The 27,522-nt window shown below is 46.8% G+C and overlaps 2 protein-coding genes across 8 annotated transcripts in view; both read left to right on the forward strand.

The window, feature by feature from the left end:
- nktr (natural killer cell triggering receptor) overlaps positions 1 to 4,149 on the forward strand; it is a 153,182-nt gene extending 149,033 nt beyond the window's left edge. For all 7 annotated transcript variants that reach the window (XM_055663435.1, XM_055663453.1, XM_055663462.1 and 4 more), the window contains 2 exons: positions 2,246 to 2,326; positions 3,585 to 4,149. In XM_055663435.1, the coding sequence (XP_055519410.1) occupies positions 2,246 to 2,326; positions 3,585 to 3,684 (181 nt within the window). In that variant the 3' untranslated portion in view covers positions 3,685 to 4,149. The remainder of the gene's footprint in view (positions 1 to 2,245; positions 2,327 to 3,584) is intronic.
- Positions 4,150 to 21,586: 17,437 nt separating this feature from the next.
- zbtb47b (zinc finger and BTB domain containing 47b) overlaps positions 21,587 to 27,522 on the forward strand; it is a 166,270-nt gene continuing 160,334 nt past the window's right edge. Inside the window, 1 exon segment of the mRNA XM_055663495.1 lies at positions 21,587 to 21,908. Coding sequence (XP_055519470.1) covers positions 21,906 to 21,908 — 3 coding nt within the window. The 5' untranslated portion in view covers positions 21,587 to 21,905.

A 27,522-nucleotide genomic window follows, 5' to 3' on the forward strand; every position in this document is an offset into this window, starting at 1 on the left:
GTTCAATCCTGTAGCAATGTTACAACATTTTGAGATTACAAAATCTGCAATTTATCCCATCAGATAAGCCATAAAAATAAGTTTAAATTGACACCTAATTCACTCTTACATCTTAAGTATTAAAAAGGTTATGGCCATTTTCATACTCTGAAATTAGCATCTTGTTCCCTGTTGCTTTTCCATTGACTTAACTCAAGAGCTGTGATCGAGGACAGTCAAAAGCCAATAACTTTCTTAAAAATTAAGAGAACTGAAAGAGATTTTCAATTATTATAGATTGAAGCATTCTGAAACAAATATGAAACAATCTTACTTGGATAACCTGAAATTAAAGCATATAATTAGTTAGTTACCTAATTGTAGCTAATTGCAAAATTCAATTACTAGATCTAAACATCTATCCATTTCTTAAGAAAAGGTTAAAATTTTTAAATAGCCTAAGTGTCCAATTAACATTCACACAAGAATTCACAATATCACATGATTTTTAAATGTCATGAATTTATAGGTCAAATGGAAGGTATTTTGTGTTTAATTCCCGTAAATTAATGGCCATTTTAATCATCTTGCGAGTGGGTTTTTGTGGAACGCGATCAATTGGAACGTTGCGGTTTGCGGTGAATTTGAACCCCATATCGGCAGGAAAAACACTGCCAGTTCGTATGGGGCCAAAATCACATTTTCGCAACGTGAAATTTTGATTAGTCATCCTAAGAAGCAAATTTATATGTAAAATAGACGACTTACCTTGCTTTGTCCTGTACGTGAGATACGTTCCATTGACTGCGTTAGAAGTCGCTTTTTTATTTTACTCCAGCGCTGAAATTGTCCTGCGGTTTTTGGGTTTTTTTAATTCCGAGAACGGCAGTCGGAACGAATTTTCAGCATAAGGTAGAAGCCCAAGAAAATATATCTCGGACAGGCAGGAGAAAACGGCATTGTAATCCCCCCCCCCCTCAATGGCGCCAAAGTCGCGCACATAGCCAGTGACAGAACTGCAGCGCCGCTGAAGTTTTGTAACATACCTAAATCCTGACCTTGGGTGCTGTTTGTGGGGATTTTGCATATTCTTCCTGCGATCACGTGGGTTTCCTCCAGGTGCTCCAGCTTCCTCCCACACTCCCACTTGCAGGTTTGTAGGTTAATTACCCTTGGCCTACGGAGTGGATGAGAACATGGGATAACATCAAACCTGTGTGAATATGTGATTGATGGTTAGGTGAATTCTGTGGGGCCTAAGTTGCCTGTTTCCTTGCTGTACATTTCAGTCAATAACCGTGTGGGTTTCCTCCGGGTACTCCAGTTTCCTCGCACATCCCAAAGATTTGCGAGTTTGTAGGTTAATTAGCCTCTATAAATTAGTGTGTGGGGGTCATGGAACTAGTATGGAACTCATGGAGTGGGATAACATGGAACTAGTGTGGAATCAATGGGCCGAAGGGCCTATTTCTGTACTGTATCTCTAAACTAAACTAAAATAACCAAAGAATGGACTTAACAGGTCGGGCAACATTTATGGAAAGAGAACTAAAGTTTAGAGATAAAATGATCAAGATGACATTTCGTCAGAACTGAAAGATGAGAAAACAAGTTGAGATGAGAGAAATAGATTGGGTAGATGCACAGAGTCTCTTGGCCAGAGTAGGGGAATCAAGAACCAGAGGACATAGGTTTAAGGTGAATGGGGTAAGCTTTACTAGGAACCTGAGAGGTAAGAAGAAATGTTGCCCATTCCTTCTCTCCAGAGATGTTGCCTGTCCCCCTGAGTTACTCTAGTGTCTACCTAAGAGGCAACTTTCCCACACAGATAGTGGTGGGTGTATGGAAAGAGCTGCCAGAAGCGATAGTTGAGGCAGGTACTATCATAACGTTTACAAAACATTTGGACAGGTACATGGATAGGATAGGTTTAGAGGGATATGGGCCAAACATAGCTACATGGGACTAGTGTAGATGGGACATGTTAGTCGGTGTGGGCAAGATGGGCCGAGTATGTGAGTGTATGTGAGCAGCATCTGTGTCCCCTGCAATGAAACTGTCACTGCAGCTCACACTGTATAAATCGATTCACCGTGGCATTAGTGTGGTGGTGAGTGTTCCATTAGGTTGTCCTGTAAAATACGGCTAATGGTGAGTGTATTAATGGGTGTCGGAGCTCCATCTCTCAAGCCTAAAGTGCTGTCACGGTACTTATACTAAAGGGTAAATGCTTTGTGGTAATGGCTATGACCTCTTTTGATTCCAGGTCTGATTCATACGATAGTTACGACAGTAGGAGCAGGAGTAGGACTCGAAGTCGCAGTTACCACAAGTCCCGACGGTCCAGGTAAGGGTGTATTCCTGCTGCCTGCATTAACCCTCCACCTCTGCCACAGCCGCTGCCTGTTTGCTAAGAGGTTCCATTCTTTACGCCAATCTCTCCGGCCCACCCACCTATGCAGATGAGTGTCAGCAATGTCAGGTACAGGCACATTCCACTTGTCACACGACCTCAGGCCACACGCCAACTGGACGAGCAGCACAACGTATTTTGCTTGGGTAGCTTACAGCCCTACGGTACGAAGTTTGAATTGTCCAATTTTAGCTAACTACTACTACTACAAACAGCTCCCTCTCCACTTCCCTTAAATTAATTAATTGAATTAAATTAAGTGAAAGACACAGCATGAAAACAGGCACTGGCTCACCAAGTCCACGCTGACCATCCATCACCCATTTAGATTAGTTTAGTTTATTGTCATGTGTACCGAGGTACAGTGAAAAGCTTTTGGTGTATGCTAACCAGTTAGCAGAAATACATTACAATTGAGCCGTCCACAGTGTACTGGTACAGGATAAAGGGGATAACGTTCAGTGCAAGAACAAAGTTGAAGCCTGCGTGGGTGGGCTGGTGGGGGGAGGATAGGGGGGGGGGGGGACAAAGGAGGGCCTGGCTCAGGATATTTAGTAACTTTGTAAGCATCCTTTACATGGCAACTATTGCATACTATTGCATACGTGGCAACTATTGCATACCATACACATTCATTTCACTGTGACTTGTCACATGTGATAATAATGTATTCATTCATTCATTCTCATTCAGAGTCCAGTAAAGTCCAATTAAAGATAGTCTGTGGGTCTCCAATGAGGTAGATGGTAGCTCAGGACCACTCGCTATTTGATGGTAGGATGGTTCAGTTGCTTGATGACAGCTGGGAGGAAACAGTCCCTGAATCTGGAGGTGTGTTTTTGCACTGCTTTACCCCTTGGCTAATAGGAGAGGGGAGAAGAGGGAGTGACCGGGAGTGAGACTCATCCTTGATTATGCCGAGGTGGCGCGAACACTAGTTCTGCGTTATCCCAATTTCGGATCCACTCCCTACACACTAGGGGCAATTTTACAGATGCCAATTAACCTGCAAACCAGCACAGTCTTTGGCATGTGATAGAAAACTCACGCGGGTCATGGGGTGAATGGGCAAACGCCTGAGGTCAGGATCCGTCTCTGGTCTCCGGCGCTACGAGGCTGTGGCTAAAATGTTGCTGGGTCCGAGGCCAACTGTTGTCCTTTCTCTCTCCCCCACCCCCGTCGTTGCGGGTAGGAGCCGGGACAGGAGCTACAGGTCGTACCGCTCGTACAGCAGAAGCGACCGGAGCTATTCTCGCCACCGCAGCCACAGTGAGAGCAGCAGGTACAGCTGATGAACGAGCCTCCGATCCCATCACAGTGGAAAACTTGCCTCCATTGCCTGCCTGCCTGCCCACATCCGGAACTATTTATTGCCCACCAATTCATTCAAGCTTCGTCGGGGATAAACTACGACAAGGCTGAAACTGGTGGATAACTCTGCAGTGAGTGGGTGGGTGGGAGGAGGAAGGGGCTCCTTCTGATTTTCTGTAGGGGGTTTTCTTTTACAAAAGTAATGAATTAAACTCTTTGCATCTCCTGCTGAGAGGAAACATAATTTGTACCTGCAGTTTTGTATGTAAGCAATAACATTTACATTTATGTATTGTACTTAGCTGCATTATTCCATCACAGTTTAAAGGGGGGGAAAAGTAAATTTTCATAATTCTACCTGGTCTCTCTTCATTTTTGTCTTCAACCCTGTTTATTAAAAGGGTAGATCTCAAAAAATAAACATTAAAAGGTATATTTTGAAATGATTTAAACATATTTGTTTGGAATTGTTATTGTGGGACTGATGAATTGCAGAATCATTTCCAGCATTTGATGAAAAATCACAAGGAAACAAGACAATGGGTGCAGGAGTAGGCCACTCGGTCCCTCAAGACTATCCCACTACACTGGCCTCAACTCCTCTTCTCAATGGTACAATGATTCTTTATGGTCACATGTTTTTGCATATCTCACACATGCACGAGTTGCTATATTTTGGCACCATTTACACGAAGTCCGGTCCATGTACTCGATGTTCTGGAGCAGCTTACGATCTCGGTATGCCCCCAGACCACTGCAGGGCCTCCTCCCTCGCCCTCGACTGGCTCAACCCTCGAACTGACATCCCTCGCCTCGTCCCACCGCCTCCTGCTGTCGACCATGGAGGCAATGCCCCGGTCACTCACCTACCAGCCCATTCCTCACATTTGTCATTGCCAGCAGCTCCCTCCTGTGACTCTCCTGTCTTCAGGGGTGTGTTCGGCAGTTTCCGAGCTCCCCCTTGCAGGCAGCGGCCCACCCGGCATCCTTCATGGGTCCTTCTTCGTTCGCCGTCCCAGCGCATCCAGGGAGCCTTTTGCTGTCGCCACGGTGCATCGCGACTGTACTCTTACCACATTAATGTTCCAGGGGCGGCACAGTGGTGCAGCGGTAAAGTTGCTGCCTTACAGCGCCAAAGAAGCTGCTTTGATCCTGACTGCAGGAGGTTTGTAAGTTTCACCCGTGACTGCGTGAGTTTCCCCAGATCTGGTTTCCTCCCACACTCCATAGACATGCACGTTTGTAGGTTATATGGCTTCAGTAAAAATTGTAAATTGCCCCTAGTGTGCTAGTGTACAGGGATTGCTGGTCGGTGCGGACTCAGTGGGCCGAAGGGCTTGTGTCCATACTGTATCTATAAACCAAAGCTGTAATGAACCAAGTCTTATAATCATTGCCCAGTCTGATGAAGGCCAGCATGCCAAAATCTTTCTTCACTACTCCGTGTATCTGTGAGGACACTTTCTGACAACTATGTACTTGCGCTCTTAGCTCCTCAGAATCCTCTCCAGCAACTTACCCACCACTGACATCAGCCTGTACTTACTTCCCTGACTTGCTCTTCCTGCCCTTGTTAAATAACGGTACAGTATTTGCCACCCTCCAGCCTTCCAGAATTTTGCCTGTAGCTGAAGATGATGCAAATATCTCTGCAATTTCTTCCTTAGGTTCTCACAAGGTTCATGGATGCATTTGTTTAGAGATGCAGCGTGGAAACAGGCCCTTCGACCCACCGAGTCCACGCCGACCAAGGATCACCCCTACACTAGTCTATCATACACACTTGGAACAATTTACAGAAGCCAATTAGCCTACAAACCCACACGTCTTTGGAATGTGGGAGGAAACCGGAACACCCAGAGGAAACCCACGTGGTCGCGCGGAGACCGTACAAACTCCGTACAGACAGCACCCGTTTTCAGGATTGAACCAGGGTCTCTAGCCTGTCAGGCAACAACTCTACCGCTGCGCCACCGTGCAATCAATTTATTCATAATTTCATGTTATTGGATCAGAATTAGGCCATTCGTCCCATCAAATCGCCATTCAATCATGGCTCATCTCTCTTTCCCTACTAACCCCATTATGTTGCCTTCTCCCCAGAATCATTGACACCCGTACTAATCAAGAATCTGTCAATCTCCACCTTAAAAATATTTGTTGACAGCCTCCACAGCCGTCTGTGGCAATGAATTTCACAGATTCACCACCCCCCGACTAAAGAAATTCCTCCTCGTCTTTCTAAAGGTACGTCCTGCAGTGGCCTGGTCAAGGTCAGGAAAAGACCAGATGCCAGGCGGATTCAAAAGATTTATTCTGAGGCTGTGGCCTCTGGTTCTAGATTCTCCCACAAGCGGAAACATCATCTCCACATCCAATTTATTCATCTTAATGAGCTTTAAAATCACTGCTACCTCTTCCTGGATAATTCCTATGTGGCCCAAGATATCACAGCTCATTTATCTCTTCCCAATGTGTATGACCTAACATGTTGAAATCTATCGATCCTGTTCTCAGCAAAAATGGTGACGTTCCTGTGACAGAATCGCAATGTCCTTGTCATCAGATGCTCTTTTTGCCCATTTGCATATCATCAGCAAACTAGGAAACATCGCATTTCATTCCCTCTTTCAGGTCATTATTGCAAAAACGTAGAAACAAGGAACTGCAGATGCTGGTTAATACGCAAAAGGACACAAAGTGCTGGAGCAACTCAGCAGGTCAGGCAGTATCCTTGGTGAACATGGATAGTTGACTTTTCAGGTTAAGACCCTTCTTCAGTCTGATGTTCTACAGGAATGCTGCCTGACCTGCTGAGTTACTCCAGAACTTTGTGTCATTAATGTAAATGGTAAACGATTGAGGAGCATGATCTGACCGCATAGGTTTTCTCCAGGTGCTCCGATTTACTCCCACACACCAAAGACGTACAGGTTTGTAGGTTAATTGGCTTCTGTAAATTGTCCCTGCAGTTCCTTGTGTCTATTACCTGAGGCCATTGGATAAGTTGACTAATTGTGGCTTGGAATTTACAAGACAAACAGGCCATTCAGCCCACCTGCTTTCTCCAGATATGCTGCCTGACCCGCTTAGTTACTCCAGCACTTTGTATCTATCTTTGGTATAGACCAGCATCTGCAGTTCTTTGTTTCTGTTCTATTTGCTAATTCTGACAACGTTCCTCCCACCCAACCCTATCTCACCCCAGCGGCATAAATTCCTGTTTTTTCCTTCCTCTGGTAGTATAAGATTGGGGATTCCCAAATACTTTCCTGTAGTGACCAGCAGAGGGCACCCTCGGGCTGAATTTAATCCTGGTGAGGACGGGATAGCCAGACTCCGAGCCAACAAGATCATAGCGGATAGGACAAGAGCAAACCTTGCCGAGCCCGTGCCCTTCCAGGAATCACCTTTCATGCTAGTTCTATCCTACACTCTAGGAGCAATTAACAGAAGCCAATTAATCTACAAACTGCACGTCTTTGGGGGAAACCGGAGCTCCCAAGCATACAAACTCTGTACAGACAGCACCCGTAGTCAGGATCGTACCCGGGTCTCTGGCACTCCAATGCTGTGCCACTATGCTGCCCTTGCAGTTGCCAATACAGTGAAGCTACATGCATTGGGAATAATAAAAGCAGGAGGGCACAGGCTTGAGGGGAGAGGGAGGAGTTTTAAAGGGGATCTGAGAGATATAGTTGTTTTTTTTTAACACATTAAGTGCTTGACATCATCCTGGACAACACAGCTATTTTGATTGGCACCCCATCCACCATCGCACCAATCTTCACCATTTGTGAAGGTCTCATGTTTAAGATGAGGGAGGAAACTTTTAATTGGAACCTGAGGGGGCAACTTTTTTATACAAAGAGCAGTGGGTTTATGAAACAAGCTCCCAGAGGAGATAGTTGTGACAGGTAATATTGCAACGTTATCGTTCCTATAACGTGTAGCCGCACGATATAGGAACGATCTTGCTCTCACCGATAAAATTGAATAGTATAATATATAAGAAGAACCCAATTATTCACAATGCAATAAGAATTTGGAAACAAATAAAAGTATCCTTGAAATTAAATAATCTATCAGTAGTAACCCCACTAGTGAACAACCCCGCATTCAAACCATCTCTCATCGACAAAACATATCAACAATGGGATAGACTAGGGATTAGTAAAGCAGGGTATATGTATGAATTGGGCAAACTGTTATCATTTCAACATTTAAAATTAAAATTTAAACTGAAGGATAATCAATATTTTAAATATATACAGATATGTGACTTTATGAAGAAATATATACATAGATTTCAAACTATATTTTTAGACCCTTTAGAAGCAATGAATATTAAGGCTGATTCACAAAAACTAATATCATACTTTTATAATAATATATTAAATAGAGATTTACCCTCAACAGAAGCACTAAGAGAAGATTGGGAACATGAGCTAATGATAAAGATCTTGAAGGATAGATGGGAAAAGTATCTGATGAACACACATAATTGTTCTATTAATGCAAGACATAATTTAATTCAATTCAAATTATTACATAGACTATATTATTCAAAAACGAGGTTGAATACATTTTATCCAAACGTCTCTCCCAGATGCGATAAATGTTTGTTTCAAAACGCTAATATAACACATTCATTTGTAGGATGTACAAAGTTGAATAAATTTTGGAGCAATATTTTTGATATATTTACAAAGCTTTTTAAGTCCACAATAGAACCTAAAACGGAATGGATTATATTTGGAATAATAGTAGAAGATATCAATTTAAATAAAGACCAAAACGTTTTTTTTAATTATGGGTTAATAATTGGAAAGAAATTGATACTTAAATTTTGGAAAAATACAACCATACCAACTGTTATAATGTGGATTAGGAATATGATGGACATAGCACGCCTTGAAGAAATGAGACTCCGACTAATAGATAAATATGACCAATTCTTAAGGAGTTGGTCTCCTTTCATCGACTTTTTGGAATCATGTGATGCAGCGGTACCGTAAAGATTGCTGATTTCAGATCTACATCTCCGAATAAAGATTTGAAAAATTCTCTTTTAAGGGGCCTTCTCTCCTATTTCTACTTTCTACTTTTTCTTTTTTTTTATATACACACTTCACGTTTTTCTATTCTCTACCATCTATTTTTCCTCTTTTTCCCCTTTCTATTGTTTTCTTTTTCTTGTCTTCCCTTCTCAAAACATAAAAGTAGAGGTTGTACATAGAATGGATTATGGTATGACATCGTTGGCACCTAAAATTAGGTTCCACTGTACTGTTTTGTACTGTATTAACTTCTAATAAACAAAACATTAAAAAAAAAAAAATGTTTGGTCAGGTACATGGATAGGATAGGTTTAGATGGATATCAGCCAAACGCAAGCAGTTAGAACTAGTGTAGATTGATGCATGTTGGTCGGCATAGACGTTGGGCCAAAGGGCCTGTTTCCAGGCTGTATCACCCAATGACTATGACTCTTTGTACACAGTGGCTGCAGGGTATGTTATCTCCAAAACGCACTGCTGTTACCCACTCAGGCTACACTGGCAAACACAAGGTGCTGGAGTAACGCAACGGGTCAAGCAGTATCCCTGGAGGACATGGAAAGATGGCGTTTGGATTGGAACCCTTCTTCAGACACTGTCAACAGGTCCCAAATCTGTGACATGGGAGGGGAGAAGATTGTGAGTGGGGAAAGAGTTAATAGGAACCTGAGGGGCAACTTTTTCACACGGAGGGTGGTGGATGTATGGGATGAGCTGCCTATGGAGGTAGTTGATGCACATAGTGCGACAGCATTTAAAAGATATTTGGGCGGGTACACAGTTAGGAAAAGTTCAGAGGGATATGGGACAAATGTGGGCAAATGGGACTAGCATAGATTGGGTAGGAAGGAACTGCAGATGCTATCCAAAGATAGACACAAAAAGCTGGAATAACTCAGCGGGACAGGCAGCATCTCTGGAGAGAAGGAATGTCAAGTCCAGTCACTTTAATTTCTATAGTACATTTAAAAAACAACTTTTGTTGGAGGTACTAACATTATACAATATTGGTTCATAGATTAAGTACATACATAAATAGCCCTCACTCAGAGGACGTCAAGAAAGGGTGGCTTTTCGGGTTGAGACCCTTCCTCAGACTGGTTAGGGATAAGGGAAGCGAGAGATATAGGCGATGCACAGCAGGGGGGTAGCGAAAGAGGTTGTTGTAGAACTCTCGGTGGAGAACGTCTTCAAAGGAGACATACCTTGGTTGGCATACGCAAGTTGGGCCGAAGGGCTTGTTTCCGTGCTGGGTGACTAGATATCTGGCAAGGACAAAGGGACCAACAATTAAAAAATCAAAATAAATTTAATTCAGAATAAAAAATATGTACAAAACAAGGAATGTGCAAAAATTCTTCTGACATTCTAGGAGGCTATAAGTACCTTCATCGGTGTTGTATCGTGGTGTTCACAGAAATATCATTATACCGGCATCCTTGCCACTCATGTAGCCCCCCTGGGACCACATTTCTCCAAATCACACGCCATCCTGACTGTAAGTTATATTGCAGGTCGATCGATCGCCATGCCTGGGTCTATGTCCTGGAACTCCTCACTTTCTCAAGGGCAAGGATCAATGATAACTGAACTGCCAAGATCCTGTGCATGAAATTAATAAAATATCTCACACTGAATTTTCTTCCTAGTGCTCTCTGTCCTAATATTTCCTTCGTTGCTCAACGGTAAATGTTGGCCATCTGTGGCTTTGGTGTGATGTGGATGAACCATGAAAACCATGGGCCCACAGCGGTGGACAAATTCCACCTCACTGGATAAATGAGGCACTTTGTCCGGCTCAATCCATCAGCTGAAAGCACACAGAGGTTGCAGAGAGTGGTGGACCCAACCTAGTCCATCACAGGCACAGCCCTCCCACCATCTAAAGCATCTGCACCAGGCACTGCCTCAAGAAGGCCGCATCTACCATCAACGATTCCCACCCCTCTTCTCACTTCTACCGTTGGGCAAGAGGTACAGAAGACTGAAGTCCCACAACTCCAGGTTCAGGAACAGTTACTTTCCTACAACCATCAGGTTGTTGAACTGACCTGCACAACCCCAATCCTTCCTCAGCAACAGAACATAACGGACTACTGTGGATTTGATTTTTTTTCTCTAATTACCTTTTTGTATTGATGTCTCTTTTTTTTGGCAGTCTTTTTCTTCTAATGTTTTTATATTGATTGTCATTGTATTTGCAGTCTTTTTTTAGAATAATAAATGTACATGTATTGACTTAGTGTGTTGTCTGAGTCTATATGCCTGTGACGCTGTTGCAAACAAGATTAACGTTATACCTGTACTTGTACCTTGTGCATATGACTATAAACTTGAATGATGAATGGTGTTCCAGGCCCCATGTAATCAGGAACAAAGTTCGTTCTTGCCTTTTACTTTTGATGGGCAAATTCCATTCCATGGGGTTTTCGCTTTTAACCTGCCCACTCCGTGTTTTTGCTCAGACCAGTCCCTCTTGCAACCTCAAGAGGGATTGCTGATTATAGCAGAAGCCTGATACATGGACAGGGGCGGCACAGTGGTGGAATTGCTGCCTTACAGCGCCAGAGACCTGGGTTTGATCCTGACTACGGGTGATGACTGTACGGAGTTTGTACGTTCTCCCTGTGACCGCGTGGGTTTTCCCCGGGTGCTCCAGTTTTTTTCCACACTCCAAAAGACGCACGTTGATTTCGGTTAAAAATTCTGTAAATTGTCCCTAGTGTGTAGAATAGTGGTAATGTACGGATCACTGGTCAGTGCGGACTCGGTGGGCTGAAGGGCCTGTTTCCGCGCTGTTTTTCTGGTCGAACGGAACTGCATATACTGGCATCTGGAGCAAAGCACAAAGACTATTTAACACACAACATGCTGGATGGAGTAAGTCAGCAGGTCAGGAGAACACGGTTAGGTGACGTTTCAGGTCGGGACAGTTCCCCAGTCTGAAGAAATGTCACCTATCCATAGACACCCGAAACGTCACCTATCCATGCAGACACAAAATGCTGGAGTAACTCAGCGGGACAGGCAGCATCTCTGGAGTGGCTGACGTTTCGGGTCGAGACCCGCCGAGTTACTCCAGCACTTTGTGTCTTTCCTTAGTAAACCTGCATCTGCAGTTCCTTGTGTAACTGACCCGCTGAGTTCCTCCAGCACATTGTGTGACTTTCCTCGAGTCTACAATGAATTAATCCTCATGTTTGATAATGTCCTAGCTGTGATCAGCTGGCCATTTATGGTCCATAAGCAAAGATACTAGAGGTGGCCCATAAGTTCACGTTCATGAGCAGAATTAGGCCATTCGGCCCATCAAGTCTACTCTGCCATTCAATCATGGCTGAGCTGTCTCCCTCTCAACCCCATTCTCCTGCCTTCTCCCCATAACTGCACTAATACATCGCGGTGATAACTTTCTTTGCAAAATGCCTTTGTTTATTGTTATGGTGCGTTTCATAAAAACAGCGCCGCCGATCGACAGTCAATAAAAAGATTGCAACGTGAAGATTGCAAGTTGGTGTGGGGCTGGGACGTTGCATAAAGAGTGAGCCCCGCCTGCCCCTGGCCCCGAGTGTCTGCAACTAACAATGCGGAAGTGCTGCGGATTTTCGCAAGTTCCAGGCAGCAGCAAAGATCTTGCCGCTTCAAGGGGAAGAAATAGGGGCAGAGTTTTATCTTTTTGTTTTGTTCGCCGTGTTTTGATTTGACCCATTGACGACGATGGCACTTCGCCCGTTCACTCCGCAGGGGACAGCGAGCGCCTGGGACCTTTGATTACTTGGTTTTAATTCCACACCTACATTCATCCATATTTGGTAAGTGTTTTTACTGTGATCCTCCCCAAACCTCTTTCTCTCGGCAAAAGTTGAAGCAGAACGATCGGTTAACACTTTAAATGCAAAACAAAAATAAACTGAAACTGCAGCGTTTATTTCCTCTTCTTCCAAATAATGGTGTCCTATAACTGCAGTTATCCCCATAGGAGTGGTTCAGGGTTTTGGTTGGTCATAACAAGAGACATTTCTTCGGAGATTTTGTTCTAAATGCGAGCGGTTCCCTCCAGCGCCATCTGGTTCAACGTGACATTGAAATTACTGTACTGCATGGGACGGTTCCTTGCTTCCACCTCAGTCCAAGCCAGCAGTATGAACAAGTTTAAGGTGCGATGGTTTCCATTTTGAAGTATTAAGTTTAGTTTAGATAAAAGACAGACACAAAGTGCTGGAGTAACTCAGCGGATCAGGCAGCATCTCTGCGGGAAATAGGATAGGTGACGTTTTGGGTCGGAACCCTTCTACAGACCCGTTTAGTTTAGTTTAGTTTATTGTCATTTGTACCAAGGTACTGTGAAAAACGTTGTTGTTGCTTGCTATCCATTCAGCAGAAAGACTATACATGATTACAATGTACAGAAACAGGATAAAGGGAATAATGTCTAGTCTGTGGAATTCTCTGCCTTAGTGGAGGCAGGTTCTCTGGATATTTTCAAGAGAGAGCGAGATAGGGCTCTTAAAGATAGCGGAGTCAAGTCAAGTTTATTTGTCAGGGGATATGGGGAGAAGGCAGGAACGGAGTACTGATTGGGGATGATCTGCCATGATCACATTGAATGGCGGTGCTGGCTCGAAGGGCCGAATGGCCTACTCCTGCACCTATTGCCTATTGCAAGGTAAAGTCCAATTAAAATAGTCCTAGGGTCTCCAGTGAGGTAGATAGTACCACAAGGCCGCTCTCTAGTTGGTGATAGGATGGTTCAGTTGCCTGATAACAGCTGTGAAGAAACTGTCCCTGAATCTGGAGGTGTGCATTTTCACACTTCTGTACCTCTTGCCTGATGGGAGAGGGGAGAAGACGGAGTGTTTCTTAAAGTAGGACCAACAGTATTGGAAATGTGAGCCAGGATTGGCGACTAGCTGCTGGCATCAACAGGTCACCTCCTCAGCCACTGGGAAGCAATTAATAGGCCAATTTAACCTGATTTGCCAGTTTATAATTTGACAAGAGTTGAGTATAACGTTGGAGTTATGCCAGATCTGGAGTTGCACGGTTAGATTTCCAGTCTGAAAGTCAGGTTGTAATCTCTGCCAACTAACCTTTCGCTGGCTCAGTGGTGGAGTTGCTGCCTTACAGGTCAGAGACCAGGGTTTAATCCTGACCACGGCTGCTGTCTGTACAGAGTTTGTACATTCTCTCTGTGACCGCGTGGATTTCCTCCGGGTTCCTCCAATTTCCTCCCGCACTCCAAAGTTGTACGGATTTGTAGGTTAATTGGCTTTAGTAAAATTTGAAATTGTTCTTAGTGTGTAGGATAGTGCTAGTATACGGAGATTGGTGGTCGGCCTGGTGTCTGGGCCGAAGGGCCTGATTCTGCACTGTATCTCTAAACAAAACTAAAAAGGATGCTGGTTTATACCAAGGATAGACACAAAGTGCTGGAGTAACTCAGCGGGTCAGGCAGTATCTCTGGAGAAAAAGGATAACTGACATTTCGGGTCAGGACCCTTCTTTCGATTAATATAAATTGGAGGTTTCATCAGCACAGAAACAAGAGTCAATGGAAATGAACAGAAGCTGGAAGTATTGATAAAAGCAGAGAATGCTGAAAATACTCAGCAGGTCAGGCAGCATCTGTGGGGAGAAACTGCGTCCACAGACATTGTGGGCCACAGGGCCTGTTCCTGTGCTGTGTTCCTGTACATTAACATGATGGGTTGAACACCCTTTGTCACAGGTAGGAAAGGAAGATGCCAGAGACACGAGGAACTGCAGATGCTGGAATTTTGAACAAAACAAAGTGTTAAATTGGAAGCACAAGGATGTTCACAAATTCGTTAAGCGTTCCATATTTTTTCACACAAAGGGTGGTGGGTGTGTGGAACAAGCTGCCAGAGGCGGTAGTTGAGGCTGGGATTATCCCAACATTTAAGAAACAGTCAGACAGGTTCATGGATAGGACAGGTTTGGAGGGATATTAAACCAAGCGCAGGCAGGTGGGACAAGTGTAGCTGGGACATGTTGACCGGTGTGGGCCTGTTTCCACAATGTATCGCTCTGTGACTATGCTGGAGTAACTCAGCCGGTTAGGCAGCATCTGTGGAGGGAATGAACAGGCGACATTTCAGATTAGGACTTTACTTTTGATTAGGAGAGAAGGTTGGTTGGGGGGGGGGAGGGACCATCTGTGATGAAACGTGTCGATTTGGTTCCTCAAAGCCAAACTCCAAACGCATCGTGTACGTTCCATTAGTCAATCTCCCACTTTCAAATGCAGCAAACTTAATTTCTTTATTCGCTTGGGCAGTTGGGTCCAGATTCCAACCGCAGTTTGTGTGAAAGAGATACTTAAACAGATCTGTTTTAAACTCTTTTATTCCTTCCCCAAAACATATGCCGTCTGGTTATAGAGGTCTCAAGAATCAAGAGTGTTTTATTGCAATATGTCCCAAAATGGAACAATTAAATTCTTACTTGTAGCAGCACAACACATATGTAAACAAAGAATCGGTCAATCTGCACCTTAAAAATAACCAATGACTTGGCTTCCGCATCTGTCTGTGGCAATGAATTCCACAAATTCACCACCCTCTGACTAAAGAAATTCATTCCATCCACTTTTTAAAGGTACATCTTTTTATTCTGAGACTGTGGCCTCTGGTCCTAGACTCACCCACTGGTAAAAACATCCTCTCCACATCTACTCCACATCACATCCAGGCATTACATTATTCGGCAAGTTTCAATGAGGTGTCCCTTCATCCTTCTAAGCTCCAGCGTGTACAGGCCCAGTGTCATCAAATGCTCATGATATGTTAACCCAATCATTCTTGGGATCATGCTCATAAAATCCTCCTCTGGCCCCTCTCCAATGCCAGCACATCCTTCCTCAGATATTGGGCCCAAAACTCCAAATGTGGTGCCTTACAAAGCCTTAGCATTACATCCCTGTTTTTATATACTACTAGTCCTCTTAAATTAAATACTAACATTGGGTTTGCCTTCTACCGATTTGACTTGACTATAACTTTTTGGGAATCCTGCACCAACACAACCAAGTCTCTTTGCAGCTCCGATTTCTGAATTCACTCCCCATTTAGAAAATAGTCTGCGCCCTTATTCCTACTATCAAAATGCATGACTCCACACTTTGCTATGCGGTATTCCATCTGCCACTTCTTTGCCCACTAATGTAGTTGTAGTATTTAATAGCCGCAATGCAGCAGAGTCCTAATGACCTCCCCTATCTATGCCCCTCATTTGGTACACCTCTGTCATGTCCCCTCCAGCTCCTCTGCTCTGAGGCAAAACGCGTCCAGTCTACTGGTATCTCCAATATTCCAACCCAGGCAAGGTCCTTCTGCCCATCTCCAGCATTTGAGTCCTGGCAACATCCTTGTAAATCTTCTCTGCACCCTTTACAACTTGACAATATAATTCCTATAACATGTACATGGAGAGTGAAGGTTTAGAGAGGGAAGGGTAGATGGGAAGCCATGGTCAGCATGGACGAGCTGGGACGAAGGGCCTGTTTCTGTGCTGTGTGACTGGGACCCTAGTATTGACCTTCCTCCACCACTCTGCCAGCTGTGTGTCCCACAGCCTGGGCATTCACTCTACACGGGACAGTTTCTTTCCCCTGTCACCACTGGACAAGCACTAGCTTGCCGGCTTTAACGAGGCAGAGGAGCAGAGCTATGAGAGGCATGCAAAGGGAAATGAAAGGATTGTGGTGCACGGTATGCCTTTACACACCAGAGGAGGATCACTGAGAGACACACAGCCTAGACTCTCCTCTGCATAACACCAGGCAGACCTCACAATGTACTGCAGAGGGCCAGTGTTTAGAGGGATATGGACATTTGTATAGGTGCATGGGCAAGAAGGTTTACAATAATATGGACATTTGGACAGGGACATGGTTTAGTTTAGGTTATTGGTTCATGGATAGGAAAGGTTCAGAGGGATTTGCACATTGGACAGGGACATGGATAGGAAAGGTTGAGAGGGATTTTTGGACAGGTACAAATATTTAGACATTAGACTTTAGAATACGTTCACGCTGTATCTTTAAACTAAACTAAACACTGACGAAGGTTGTAACTCTTGTGGTCTGGCATGTTTAGAATCTGTGGTGCACTTCAATCCTAATGAACTAGTTTTTAACTAAGATCTAAAATTAACTGGAATTCTTACTAATAGGTGGCTAATTAACCTACCAGTGCAATTTGTTGTAATCTTGGCTGTCAATGTTTCCGATCTTATGCAAAGTTTGGGTTGCGGACACTTCTTGAAATTCTTCCATAACTTGGGAGTGGCTGTACGTAAAAGAATCGTTCTCCTCTGAGGACGGTGATTACGTGAAATTCCTGTGCTTCGGATTTTCCGGCGCTCCGGTACCAATCGGATACCAAGGATGCCAGACTGGAGAGAATAGACTTTCTAGATAAACCTTACGCACCTCTTTAAGAGGCGTATAAGATCATGAGAGGAATAGATCAGGTAAAATGCACCATCTTTTACCCAGAGTCGGTGAATCAAGAACCAGAGGAAGTGGGTTTACAGTGAGGGCGGAAAGATATAATAGGCACCCGAGGGGCAACGTTTTTTACACAAAGGGTGGAAGGTCAATGGGAGGGTTTGAACAAGGAGATGATCAGTTGATGTAGTGATGTAGTGTTAGACTAGAACCCAAGGGATGCGTGTACAACAGTACACATGTACGAGGATGTTGCCAAGACCCGAGGGCCTGAGCTATAGGGAGGGGTTGAGCAGGGTGGGACTATATTCCTTGGAGCATAGGAGGATGAAGGGTGATCATATTGAGCTGTATACGATCATGAGAAGAATAGATATGGTAAATGCACAGTCTATTACACAGTGTAGGGGAAGCAGGAACCAGAGCACATAGGTTTAAGTTTCTTCCCAGCTGTTATCAGGTAACTGAACCATCCTACTAACAACTGGAGAGTGGTCCTGACCTTCCATCTACCTCTTTGGAAACCCTCTGACTATCTTTAATTGGACTTTACTGGACTTTAGCTTGCACCAAACGTTATTCCCTTTATCCTCTTTCGGTGACCTATGGACAGCTCAGTTATAATTACAGGATGTATTGTTGTTCCGCTTGCTGGATAGCACACAACAACAAAAGCTTTTCACAGCAAATGTTGGTGGGTATATGGAACAAGCTTGTCACAGGAGGTGGTTGAAGCAGGTACTATCACAACATACTCAAACCATTTGGACCAGTACGTAAATAGGATGTACACAAAAATGCTGGAGAAACTCAGCGGGTGCAGCAGCATCTATGGAGCGAAGGAAATAGGCGACGTTTCGGGCCGAAACCCTTCTTCAGATAGGATCTTCAGCTTCATCCAAATAGGATGAATGGGTGATAACATGAATAGGTTATGTTTTGGGTCTTTACAAAGATTATTCAGTTGGACGAAGGGTCCCAACCTGAAATGTCACCTATCCATGTTCTCCACAAGTGCAGCCTGACCTGCTGAGTTACACCAGCACTTTTATTTTTGACCAAAGCAGCATCTGCAGATGCTTTTTTCTCCTGCATTATTCCACATTCTGTTTGCAGATAAGCCTGAGGGTGAGGGGTTACGTTGAGGAAGGCCTGGACTTCTAAAAAACCTCTGGGTGTTTGTGTGTGTGCATTTATACAAGCAATAATTTCCTAGAAGATATAAACGTCTAATTTACTCAGTAAAAGTTATGCATAACCTCGTGTGTTCACGTGTTTCTCAAAAACCAGGTACACCCACACAAAGGCCCAATCTGCTTTAAATGTTAACCACAGATTTACGTAAACCAGAGCTCTTATGATGCACAGATTTTCCAGGTCTTTGGCAAAGATCATGACCCATTTATTTTTGTTCTGCTTTATTTGCATAAAGTATTTTGCAGTCTTATCAGAATGGCCTATACCTTGGTTAATTTGGTTTAATTTATTATTGTCACGTGTACCATGGTACAGTGATAAGCTTTTTTGTTGCATACTATCGCATCCATCAGCTGAAATACCATATATGTATGCTTGTAATCAAAGGGACACAAAATGCTGGAGCTAGAACGATCTCGAGTTAGAACGTTTTAGGTTCAAGTCCACTCGAATACTAACTGTAGATTGGCATTCTCATAAAACTCTTCTTTCCATTACATCAGAGCAGGCAGAGAATCCACATCAAGTTAATGAAACAGTCTGAAGATAGACACAACATGCTGGAGTAACTCAGCGGGTCAGGCAGCATTTCTGGAGAAAAAAGGATGGGTTATGTTTTGGGTTGGGTTCTTCAGATTTAGACGTGTACATGTGTGTGTTTGTCTTTAATTCTCTGCTTTTAATGGTTAAATATTGACCAGCACATCAAGACTATTGATGAAGGTTCTTGACCCGAAACGTCACCCATTCCTTCTCTCCAGAGATGCTGCCTGTCCCGCTGAGTTACTCCAGCTTTTCTAACTCGAGATGGTTTGAAAAGGAAAGGCAGTTCCCATTTCTATTGTCCCTTTTGCACACCTCTCAGGACATGCCAAGATGCTTGCAGCCATTGAAGTTCTTTTTGAAGAACAGTTATGCCTTAGAAAACGTATTAACCAATACTTACACAGCCAGCTCCCACAAAGTGCAAATTTACGATAGGCAGATTTTATTTGAGGAGTAAGTGTTGAGCAGAGCATGTTTTTCACTAAACAAGTATATAGAGTTCATTATAGATCTACTACCCTGAACTTCACTTTATATGAAATTAAACATTTGTCCAATTGTGACCCTACATGTTCTTTGCATTATTTCTCTGGTTGCTCAGTTTATATATATCTCTGTGAAAGTATGTCTGTCCCTTTCACTGTTTTTTTTTCTCTTTCTGAGCGTATGTGCTTTTATCTGTGTTGCCGTCTGTCTCCCTGTCTGTGTGCCTTCCTGTGTGTGGCTCGCTCTCTCACTTTATGCGTGTCCCTCCCTATCCACCCCTCTCTCGCTGTGCGCACTGCTCTATCACCCTGTGCGTGTGTCTCCCCCCTCTCACTCTCTCCTGCTCTGTCTCCCTCTTTCTCACACTATATCTTTCTCTCACATTGTCTGCGAATGTCTCTATCTGTATCTCCCTCTGTCTGTATCTCCCTCTGCGTCTGCGCCTGCCTCTATTTCTCTGACTGTGTGTGTGTCTCGCTGTCCGTGTGTGTGTCGCTGTCCCCATTGTGTGTCTGCCTCTGTTTCTCTGAGTGTGTGTGTGTCTGTCTCGCTGTCCCCGTGTGTGTGTCTCACTCTCTCGCTGTCCCTGTGTGTGTGTGTGTGTGTGTGTGTGTGTGTCTCGCTGTCCGTGTGTGTGTGTGTGTGTCTGTCTCTCTCTGTCCCCGTGTCGGTGTGTGTGTGTGTGTGCCTCGCTGTCCCCGTGTGTGTGAGTGTGTGTGTGTCTATCTCGCTGTCCCCGTGTGTGTGTGTGTGTGTGTGTGTGTGTCGCTGTCCCCGTGTGTGTGTGTGTGTGCCTCGCTGTCCCCGTGTGTGTGTGTGTGTGTGTGTGTCTATCTCGCTGTCCCCGTGTCTGTGAGAGTGTGTGTCTCTGTCTCTCGCTGTCCCCGTGTGTGTGTGTGTGTGTGTGTGTGTGTCTGTGTCTGTGTGTGTGTGTGTGTGTGTGTGTGTGTGTCTCGCTGTCCCCGTGTGTGTGTGTGTGTGTGTGTCTCGCTGTCCCTGTGTGTGTGTGTGTGTGTGTGTGTGTGTCGCTGTGTGTGTGTGTGTGTGTGTGTGTGTGTGTGTGTCTCGCTGTCCCTGTGTGTGTGTGTGTCTCGCTGTCCCTGTGTGTGTGTGTGTCTCGCTGTCCCTGTGTGTGTGTGTGTCTCGCTGTCCCCGTGTGTGTGTGTGTCAGAGCTGTCCCTGTGTGTGTGTGTGTGCGTGTCTCGCTGTCCCTGTGTGTGTGTGTGTCTCGCTGTCCCCGTGTGTGTGTGTGTGAGTGAGTGTGTAGCTCTGTCTGTGTGTGTTTGTGTTGGTGTGTGTCACTGTGTGTGTGTGTGTCTCGCTGTCCGTGTGTGGGTGGGTGTGTGTCTCTCTTGCTGTCCCGTGTGTGTGTGTGTCACTGTGTGTGTGTGTCTCGCTGTCCGTGTGTGGGTGGGTGTGTGTGTCTCTCTTGCTGTCCCCGTGTGTGAGTGTGTCACTGTGTGTGTGTGTGTGTGTCTCGCTGTCCCTGTGTGTGTGTGTGTGTGTGTGTCTCGCTGTCCCCGTGTGTGTGTGTGTGTGTGTGTCTCGCTGTCCCCCGTGTGTGTGTGTGTCTCGCTGTCCCCGTGTGTGTGTGTGTGTGTGTGCGCCGCTCCCGCGCTGTGCAACTTGCCGAGTTGGGGAGAGAGGGAATTGGCGGCGCTGAAGCCCCGACATCCCTCATCTGATCGCCCAGGTCCAATCAGCGCGGCCAGCGGCGGCACCCGGCCAGTGCGCCTGTGTGTGAGGCGGTGAGAGTGGGAGCCGCAGCGGCCCGGGACCCCGGCCCACAGTCCCCACCACAGCCCCGGGACCCCGGCCCACAGGCCCCACCACAGCCCCGGGACCCCGGCCCACCGGCCCCACCACAGCCCCGGGACCCCGGCCCACAGTCCCCACCACAGCCCCGGGACCCCGGCCCACAGTCCCCACCACAGCCCCGGGACCCCGGCCCACAGTCCCCACCACAGCCCCGGGACCCCGGCCCACAGTCCCCACCACAGCCCCGGGACCCCGGCCCACCGTCCCCACCACAGCCCCGGGACCCCGGCCCACAGTCCCCACCACAGCCCCGGGACCCCGGCCCACAGTCCCCACCACAGCCCCGGGACCCCGGCCCACCCCCACCACAGCCCCGGGACCCCGGCCCACAGTCCCCACCACAGCCCCGGGACCCCGGCCCACAGTCCCCACCACAGCCCCGGGACCCCGGCCCACAGTCCCCACCACAGCCCCGGGACCCCGGCCCACAGTCCCCACCACAGCCCCGGGACCCCGGCCCACAGTCCCCATCTCTGCCCACATCGCCCCGGCCCACAGACCCCGGCCCCTCGCCCCCAGTCTACAGCACCGGCTCCCGGACCCCTCACCGAGCGCTGGCCGGGGAGCGGGGACACAGGCTGCCGACTACCCCGGCACATGGACAGCTCCGGGACGCTGCCTCAAGATGGTATTTAGCCTGTGTCTCTCTGTGTGTGTGTGTGTGTTTTTATGTGTGTGTATTTGTCTATGTGTGTGTGTGTGTATTTGTCTATGTATGTGTATCTGTGTGTGTATCTATGTGTGTGTGTGTGTATCTATCTATGTGTGTGTGTGTGTCTATCTATGTGTGTGTGTGTGTATATGTGTGAGCGTGTCTCTGCACCGGGCCGGGGCATGGAGGGAGAGCGGGTGGATATAGACGCTAGGATGGTGGTGGTGGTGGGGGAGGGTTTGAGGGAGGGGCGACAGCCTGGGACGGGCCGAAGGGGCGGATGTAGGTGAAGATCTGTCTGTGGGTGGGGAGAGATGTCACCGGGGAGAAGAGGTTGGGGAGAGAGGTTTGTTTGGGGTGGAGATTTAGCTGGGATCTCTCTGGGGTGGGGAGAAGAGTCTGTCCCTGGGGTAGGGGAGGAGAGGCTGGCGGGAGTAGGGGGGAGATCAGTGTCTGGTGTGGAGAGAAGGTGGAGGGGGGGGGGGTGAGGGGGGAGAGTCTGAGGAGGTGTGTGGTGGGGGAGATCTCTCTGGGAGGAGGGGATCTATCTGTGGGGTGGGGGAGGAGTGAATGGGAAGATCAGTCCCGAGGTTGGGGAGAGGTCGGTCTGGTGGGATATAGGGAGAGGGTAGAGAGATAGGCTGGGGGGTGAATGGGGGAAAGTAGGGGCGGGGGATGGGGAGAGGGCAGGGGGGGGGAGAGGGCAGGTGGTGATGGCAGGGGGTATGGGGGGGAGAGGGCTGGGGAGAGGGCAGGGGGATGGGGAGAGGGCAGGGGGTGGGGAGAGGGCAGGGGGATGATGGCAGGGAGGGGGCGCAGAGGGAGAGGGCAGGGGGGGTGATGGGGGGCTGGGGATGGGGGAAATCTGCAACAATGCGGTTTCCGGGTGGGGGCAGCCGGGTCATGTTCAGTGTCTCACCCTCTGCCTCCTCACCGTCCAGGCAGGGAGGGTGAGACTGACCCTCTCATCATCCCTCCACTTAATATAAAACAATAGAACCCAGTTGGTAACAAAGAGTTAAATTCCTCAGGCCGGGAATGCCGCGGGGCGGGCGGGCGGAGGCAGCGCCGCGTCCCCGCATCGCGACCGAGGGCCGGAGAGGCCCGGCTGGGAACCGGGAGCAAGAGCAGTAATCGCCCCCTCTCTCTGCCCCGCGGCCGCAGCCGCTTCAACAAGGATTACGGGGGGTTCCATTTCTCGCTTCTCAACTGCACCACTCACCCCCCCTCTATCCCCCCCTCTCTCCCCTTCTCCCCCCCTCCCCCCTCTCTCCCCCTCTCCCCCTCCTCCCTCCCCTCCTCCCTCTCCCCCTCACTCCCTCTCCCCTTCCCTCCCCCCCCCCTCTCTCCCCCCCCCCCACTCTCTCCCCCTCCTCCCTCTCCTCCCTCCTCCCCCCCCTCCTCCCCCTCCTCCCTCTCCTCCCTCCCCCCCTCCCCCCCGCCTCCCTCACTCCTTCCTTCCCCTCTGACTCAGTGTGAGCCCAGCCTGTCACTCACATCCCTCCCCTCACTCAAAATGAAAATCTAACAAGGGCCCTGACTCCCCTTTTGTGGCGTTCCATGTTCATCTAATTCCCTCCCCTCCCCTCCCCATGCTGTTACTTGTGTTGTTCAAGGTGTCTATTTTGCCATATAGGAATTATCAATGAGTTTAGTTAATGTTGACTGGGTTACAATTGGTTCCTCATTCTTAATATGCCCATGTTGAGGATTTTGGTCCCTCAATTTCATGATGTATAACATCTTTCTAAACATAAAAAGAAAATCATTTATGGTGCTTCTGTAAGACCAGGTTTGCTGGCTGGTGTCTGATGTACTTCTGAGGTATTATCGGTCGGTGATCAAGAAATTGTGTTTTAATAGCCTTGCAGCCTTCTTTCCCCCCCTCCCCCCCCCCCCTTTCCTTCAACCCCCTCACTTCTGATTCTTTGGCAAGAGTACTACCTGCAGAGCCACTGTAGTTATCCATCCACCAAGAGCCTGCCTCCCATGCAAGCAATTTCACCGAGGGTGGTGCTGTTCACACTGCTGGGTGGAACAATCTCACCCCAGTCACTCCCTCTTCTCCCCTCTTCCATCAGGCAAGAGGTACAGAAGTGTAAAAACATACACCTCCAGATTCAGGGACAGTTTCTTCTCAGCTGTTATCAGGCAACTGAAACATCGTATCACCAACTAGAGAGCGGTCCTGACCTACCATCTCCCACATTGGAGACCCTTGGACTATCTATAATCGGACTTTATCTTGCTCCAAACATTATTCCCTTTATCCTTTATCTATACACTGTGGACAACTTGATTGTAATCGTGTATAGTCTTTTCGCTGACTGTATAGCACGCAACAAAAAAGCTGTGACTGTACCTTGGTACACGTGACCATACTAAACTAAACTAAATGATCTGGTCTGCTTGGATAACAAGCAAAACAAAGCTCTTCACTGTACCTGTACACGTGATAAATAACAAAACTAAATCTACCGGTATCACCACATCATCTATGTTGCCAATCATGACTAATGTTTAATGGGAAAGGAAACTTGCCAAAAATCCTCCAAACTACCTGCAGTGTGTGTTCGATATTGTTCCAAAGAGGTGTTGTATCACTGGGTCACGTTGACTTTGACATTATTGCATGCATGTCATTAGGCCTGATCGTGGCCTCTCTCTGCCACTGAGGGATTTATTTATCTCCCTGTAATCATTCCATCCTTTTGTGCGTCCACTTTGCGTTGAGGCTGTGAGACGGAGGAGGTGAGCAATGCATCGATGTGGATTGAGAATGAGTTATTCCCTCTGGGGTTGGGTTGGCAGGTGGTGTCGAGTTGGGCAGAGTGTAGGCAAGTGAAATTTAATGGATTGATTCGATACTTTATTGTTATGTGTACTTGGTGTAATTCTATGTTTGCATAAAGTGCACAAGTATGTAAAGAGTCGGCAGGTAAAGGGTGCCGACAATGTTGCAAACGTGTTCAATACATCCCGGTGGTCCCTCTTCCTTCACGCTCACGCTGCCCCTGCCCCCCACGCTGGGTCACACTCTGCTCTCGCCAGCTCCCCCACGCTAGGTCACTCTTCTCGGCTCCTCCTCGACCGACTACTGGCACTCACTCCCCAATGGCTTGAGGTGACACATTTCAGGAAGTAAATTACTATGTGGAAGAACGTCCACAGTTAAGGGTAGGGGATTGAGGAAGGTTGATGAACAGTGAGACCGAGAGGTCAAAGTCCATAGCTCCCCCAAAGTGGTAATACTGGTAGACAGGGCAGTGCAGAAGCCAGATGGTTTGCTTGCCTTCATAAGGCAGGACGTACAGTATAAATATTACGGGATGCTCTGTTGCAACTTGGCAAAGCACTGGTTAGCTCAAACTTTTAGTATTGTGTGTGTTTCTAGTCTCCGCATTCCATGAAGGATGTGGTTGTGCGAGAGAGAGTGCAGAGAAGATTCACTGGGATGAAGAAACAAGGAACTGCAGATGCTGTTTTACAAAAGAAGGCACAAAGCGCTGGAGTAACTCAGCGGGTCAGGCAGCATCTCTGGAGAACATGGATGTGACATTTTGGGTTGGGACCCATCTTTAGAACCCGACCTGAAACGTCAACTATCCATGTTCTCCGGGGATGATGCCTGACCCACTGAGTTACTCCAGCACTTTGTGCCTTCTTTTGTAAAACAGCATCTGCAGTTCCTTGTTTCTTCATCCCAGTGAATCTTCTCTGCACTCTCTCTCCAGCACTCTCTATCTTTTTTCACGAGGATGTTTCTCGGATTGCAAGACTCATTCTGGGAGGGATTGGATAGGCTGGGCTTGTTTTTCCAAGAGTAAAATATGCTGTGGGATGACGAGAAAGGGATATGTAAGAAACGTTAAGAGACATAGTTTGAATAGAAATTACAAAGCTTTTTCCTATGGTACGATATCAAGAACAAGGAGATGGAACTTAGGTTTAAGGTGAGAGGAAGGAATTTGGGTGGATATGAGATGTTGGTTTTATACAGAGAGGAACAGATAGGGTCGATGCGTAGTCTTTTGCCCAGAGTAGGAGAATCAAGAACTATGTCTGGTATGTGTTACCAAGAGAGGTGATGAAAAACAGTCACCACATTTATGAAATATTTAGAGCGGCATTAAATAACGTTGTGGATGTAGCACAGTCCATCACACAGATCAGAACCAGCCTTTGGAATGCTAGTCATACAGAATAGAAACAGGCCGTTTGCCCAACTTGCCCACGCCGACCCACTTGCCCCATCAACACTAGTTCCACCTGCCCGTGCTTGGTCCATATCCCTCTAAACCTGTCCAATCCATGTACCTGTCTAAATGTTTCTTAAACATTGTGATCGTACCTGCCTCAACTATTTCCTCCGCAGTCAGTTCCATAAACCCACAACCTTTTATGTTTAAAAAAAAAACGCTGCAGCTCAGGTTCCTATTAAATCTTTCCCCCTTCACTTTAAACCTATGTCCGTTAGTTGCCCTTGTCAATTCTTCCATTCCCTACCGTATCACCCCCTCCCCGGGCACTTTACGTTGCAACCGCAAGAAATGCAACACCTGTCCCTTCACCTCCCCCCTCGACTCCATTCAAGGTCCCAAGCAGTCGTTCCTGGTGCGACAGAGGTTCACCTGTATCTCCTCCAACCTCATCTACTGCATCCGCTGCTCTAGATGTCACCTGATCTACATCGGTGAGACTAAGCGGAGGTTGGGCGATCATTTCGCCGAACACCTCCGCTTGGTCCGCAAGAACCTACCTGACCTCCCGGTGGCTCAGCACTTCAACGCCCCCTCCCACTCCCAATCCGACCTCTCTGTCCTGGGTCTCCTTCATTGCCAGAGTGAACAACACCGGAAATTGGAGGAACAGCACCTCATATTCCGCTTGGGGAGCCTGCATCCTGCGGGCATAAACATTGAATTCTCCCAATTTTGTTAGCCCTTGCTGTCTCCTCCCCTTCCTCAGCCCTTGGGCTCCTCCTCCTCCTTTTTCCTTCCTTCTCCCTGCCACCCCCTATCAGTCTGAAGAAGGGTTCGGCCCAAAACGTTGCCTGTTTCCTTCGCTCCATAGGTGCTGCTGCACCCGCTGAGTTTCTCCAGCATTTTTGTGTACCTCCGTTAGTTCTTGATTCCCTTCTCTGTAGTAAAAGATTCTGTGCATTAACCTTGTGTGTTCCTCTCATGATCTTGTACACTTTATAACGCCACTGAGCCGAGTGCATGGAATGAGTCTGGTGGATACTGCAACGAAGGTGCAGTAAAGTTGTAGAGGAATTCTGCCTTGGGGCAAAGCTCTGTGTAATACAAAACACAAAGTGCCTGCCGGAGTAACTCAGCGAGCCCGGCAACATCGGTGGAGAGAATGGATAAGCGTTGTTTTGGATTGGGACACTTCTTCAGACTGACAAAGGGTCCTGACCTGAAACGTTGCCAGTTCATTCCCTCCACAGATTCTGCCTGACCTGTTGAGTTGCTCCAGCACCTTTTGTAATGCAGCATCTACAGTTCCGACTCTAGGATTGGGGAAAAATAACTTGACAGTGGGGAACGCTGAGCCTGGAACATTACAAATGCAGTGAAGATTCCCT

Source organism: Leucoraja erinacea, chromosome 2 (assembly GCF_028641065.1).
Source record: "Leucoraja erinacea ecotype New England chromosome 2, Leri_hhj_1, whole genome shotgun sequence".
In the NCBI taxonomy this organism is placed as follows: Eukaryota; Metazoa; Chordata; class Chondrichthyes; order Rajiformes; family Rajidae; genus Leucoraja; species Leucoraja erinaceus.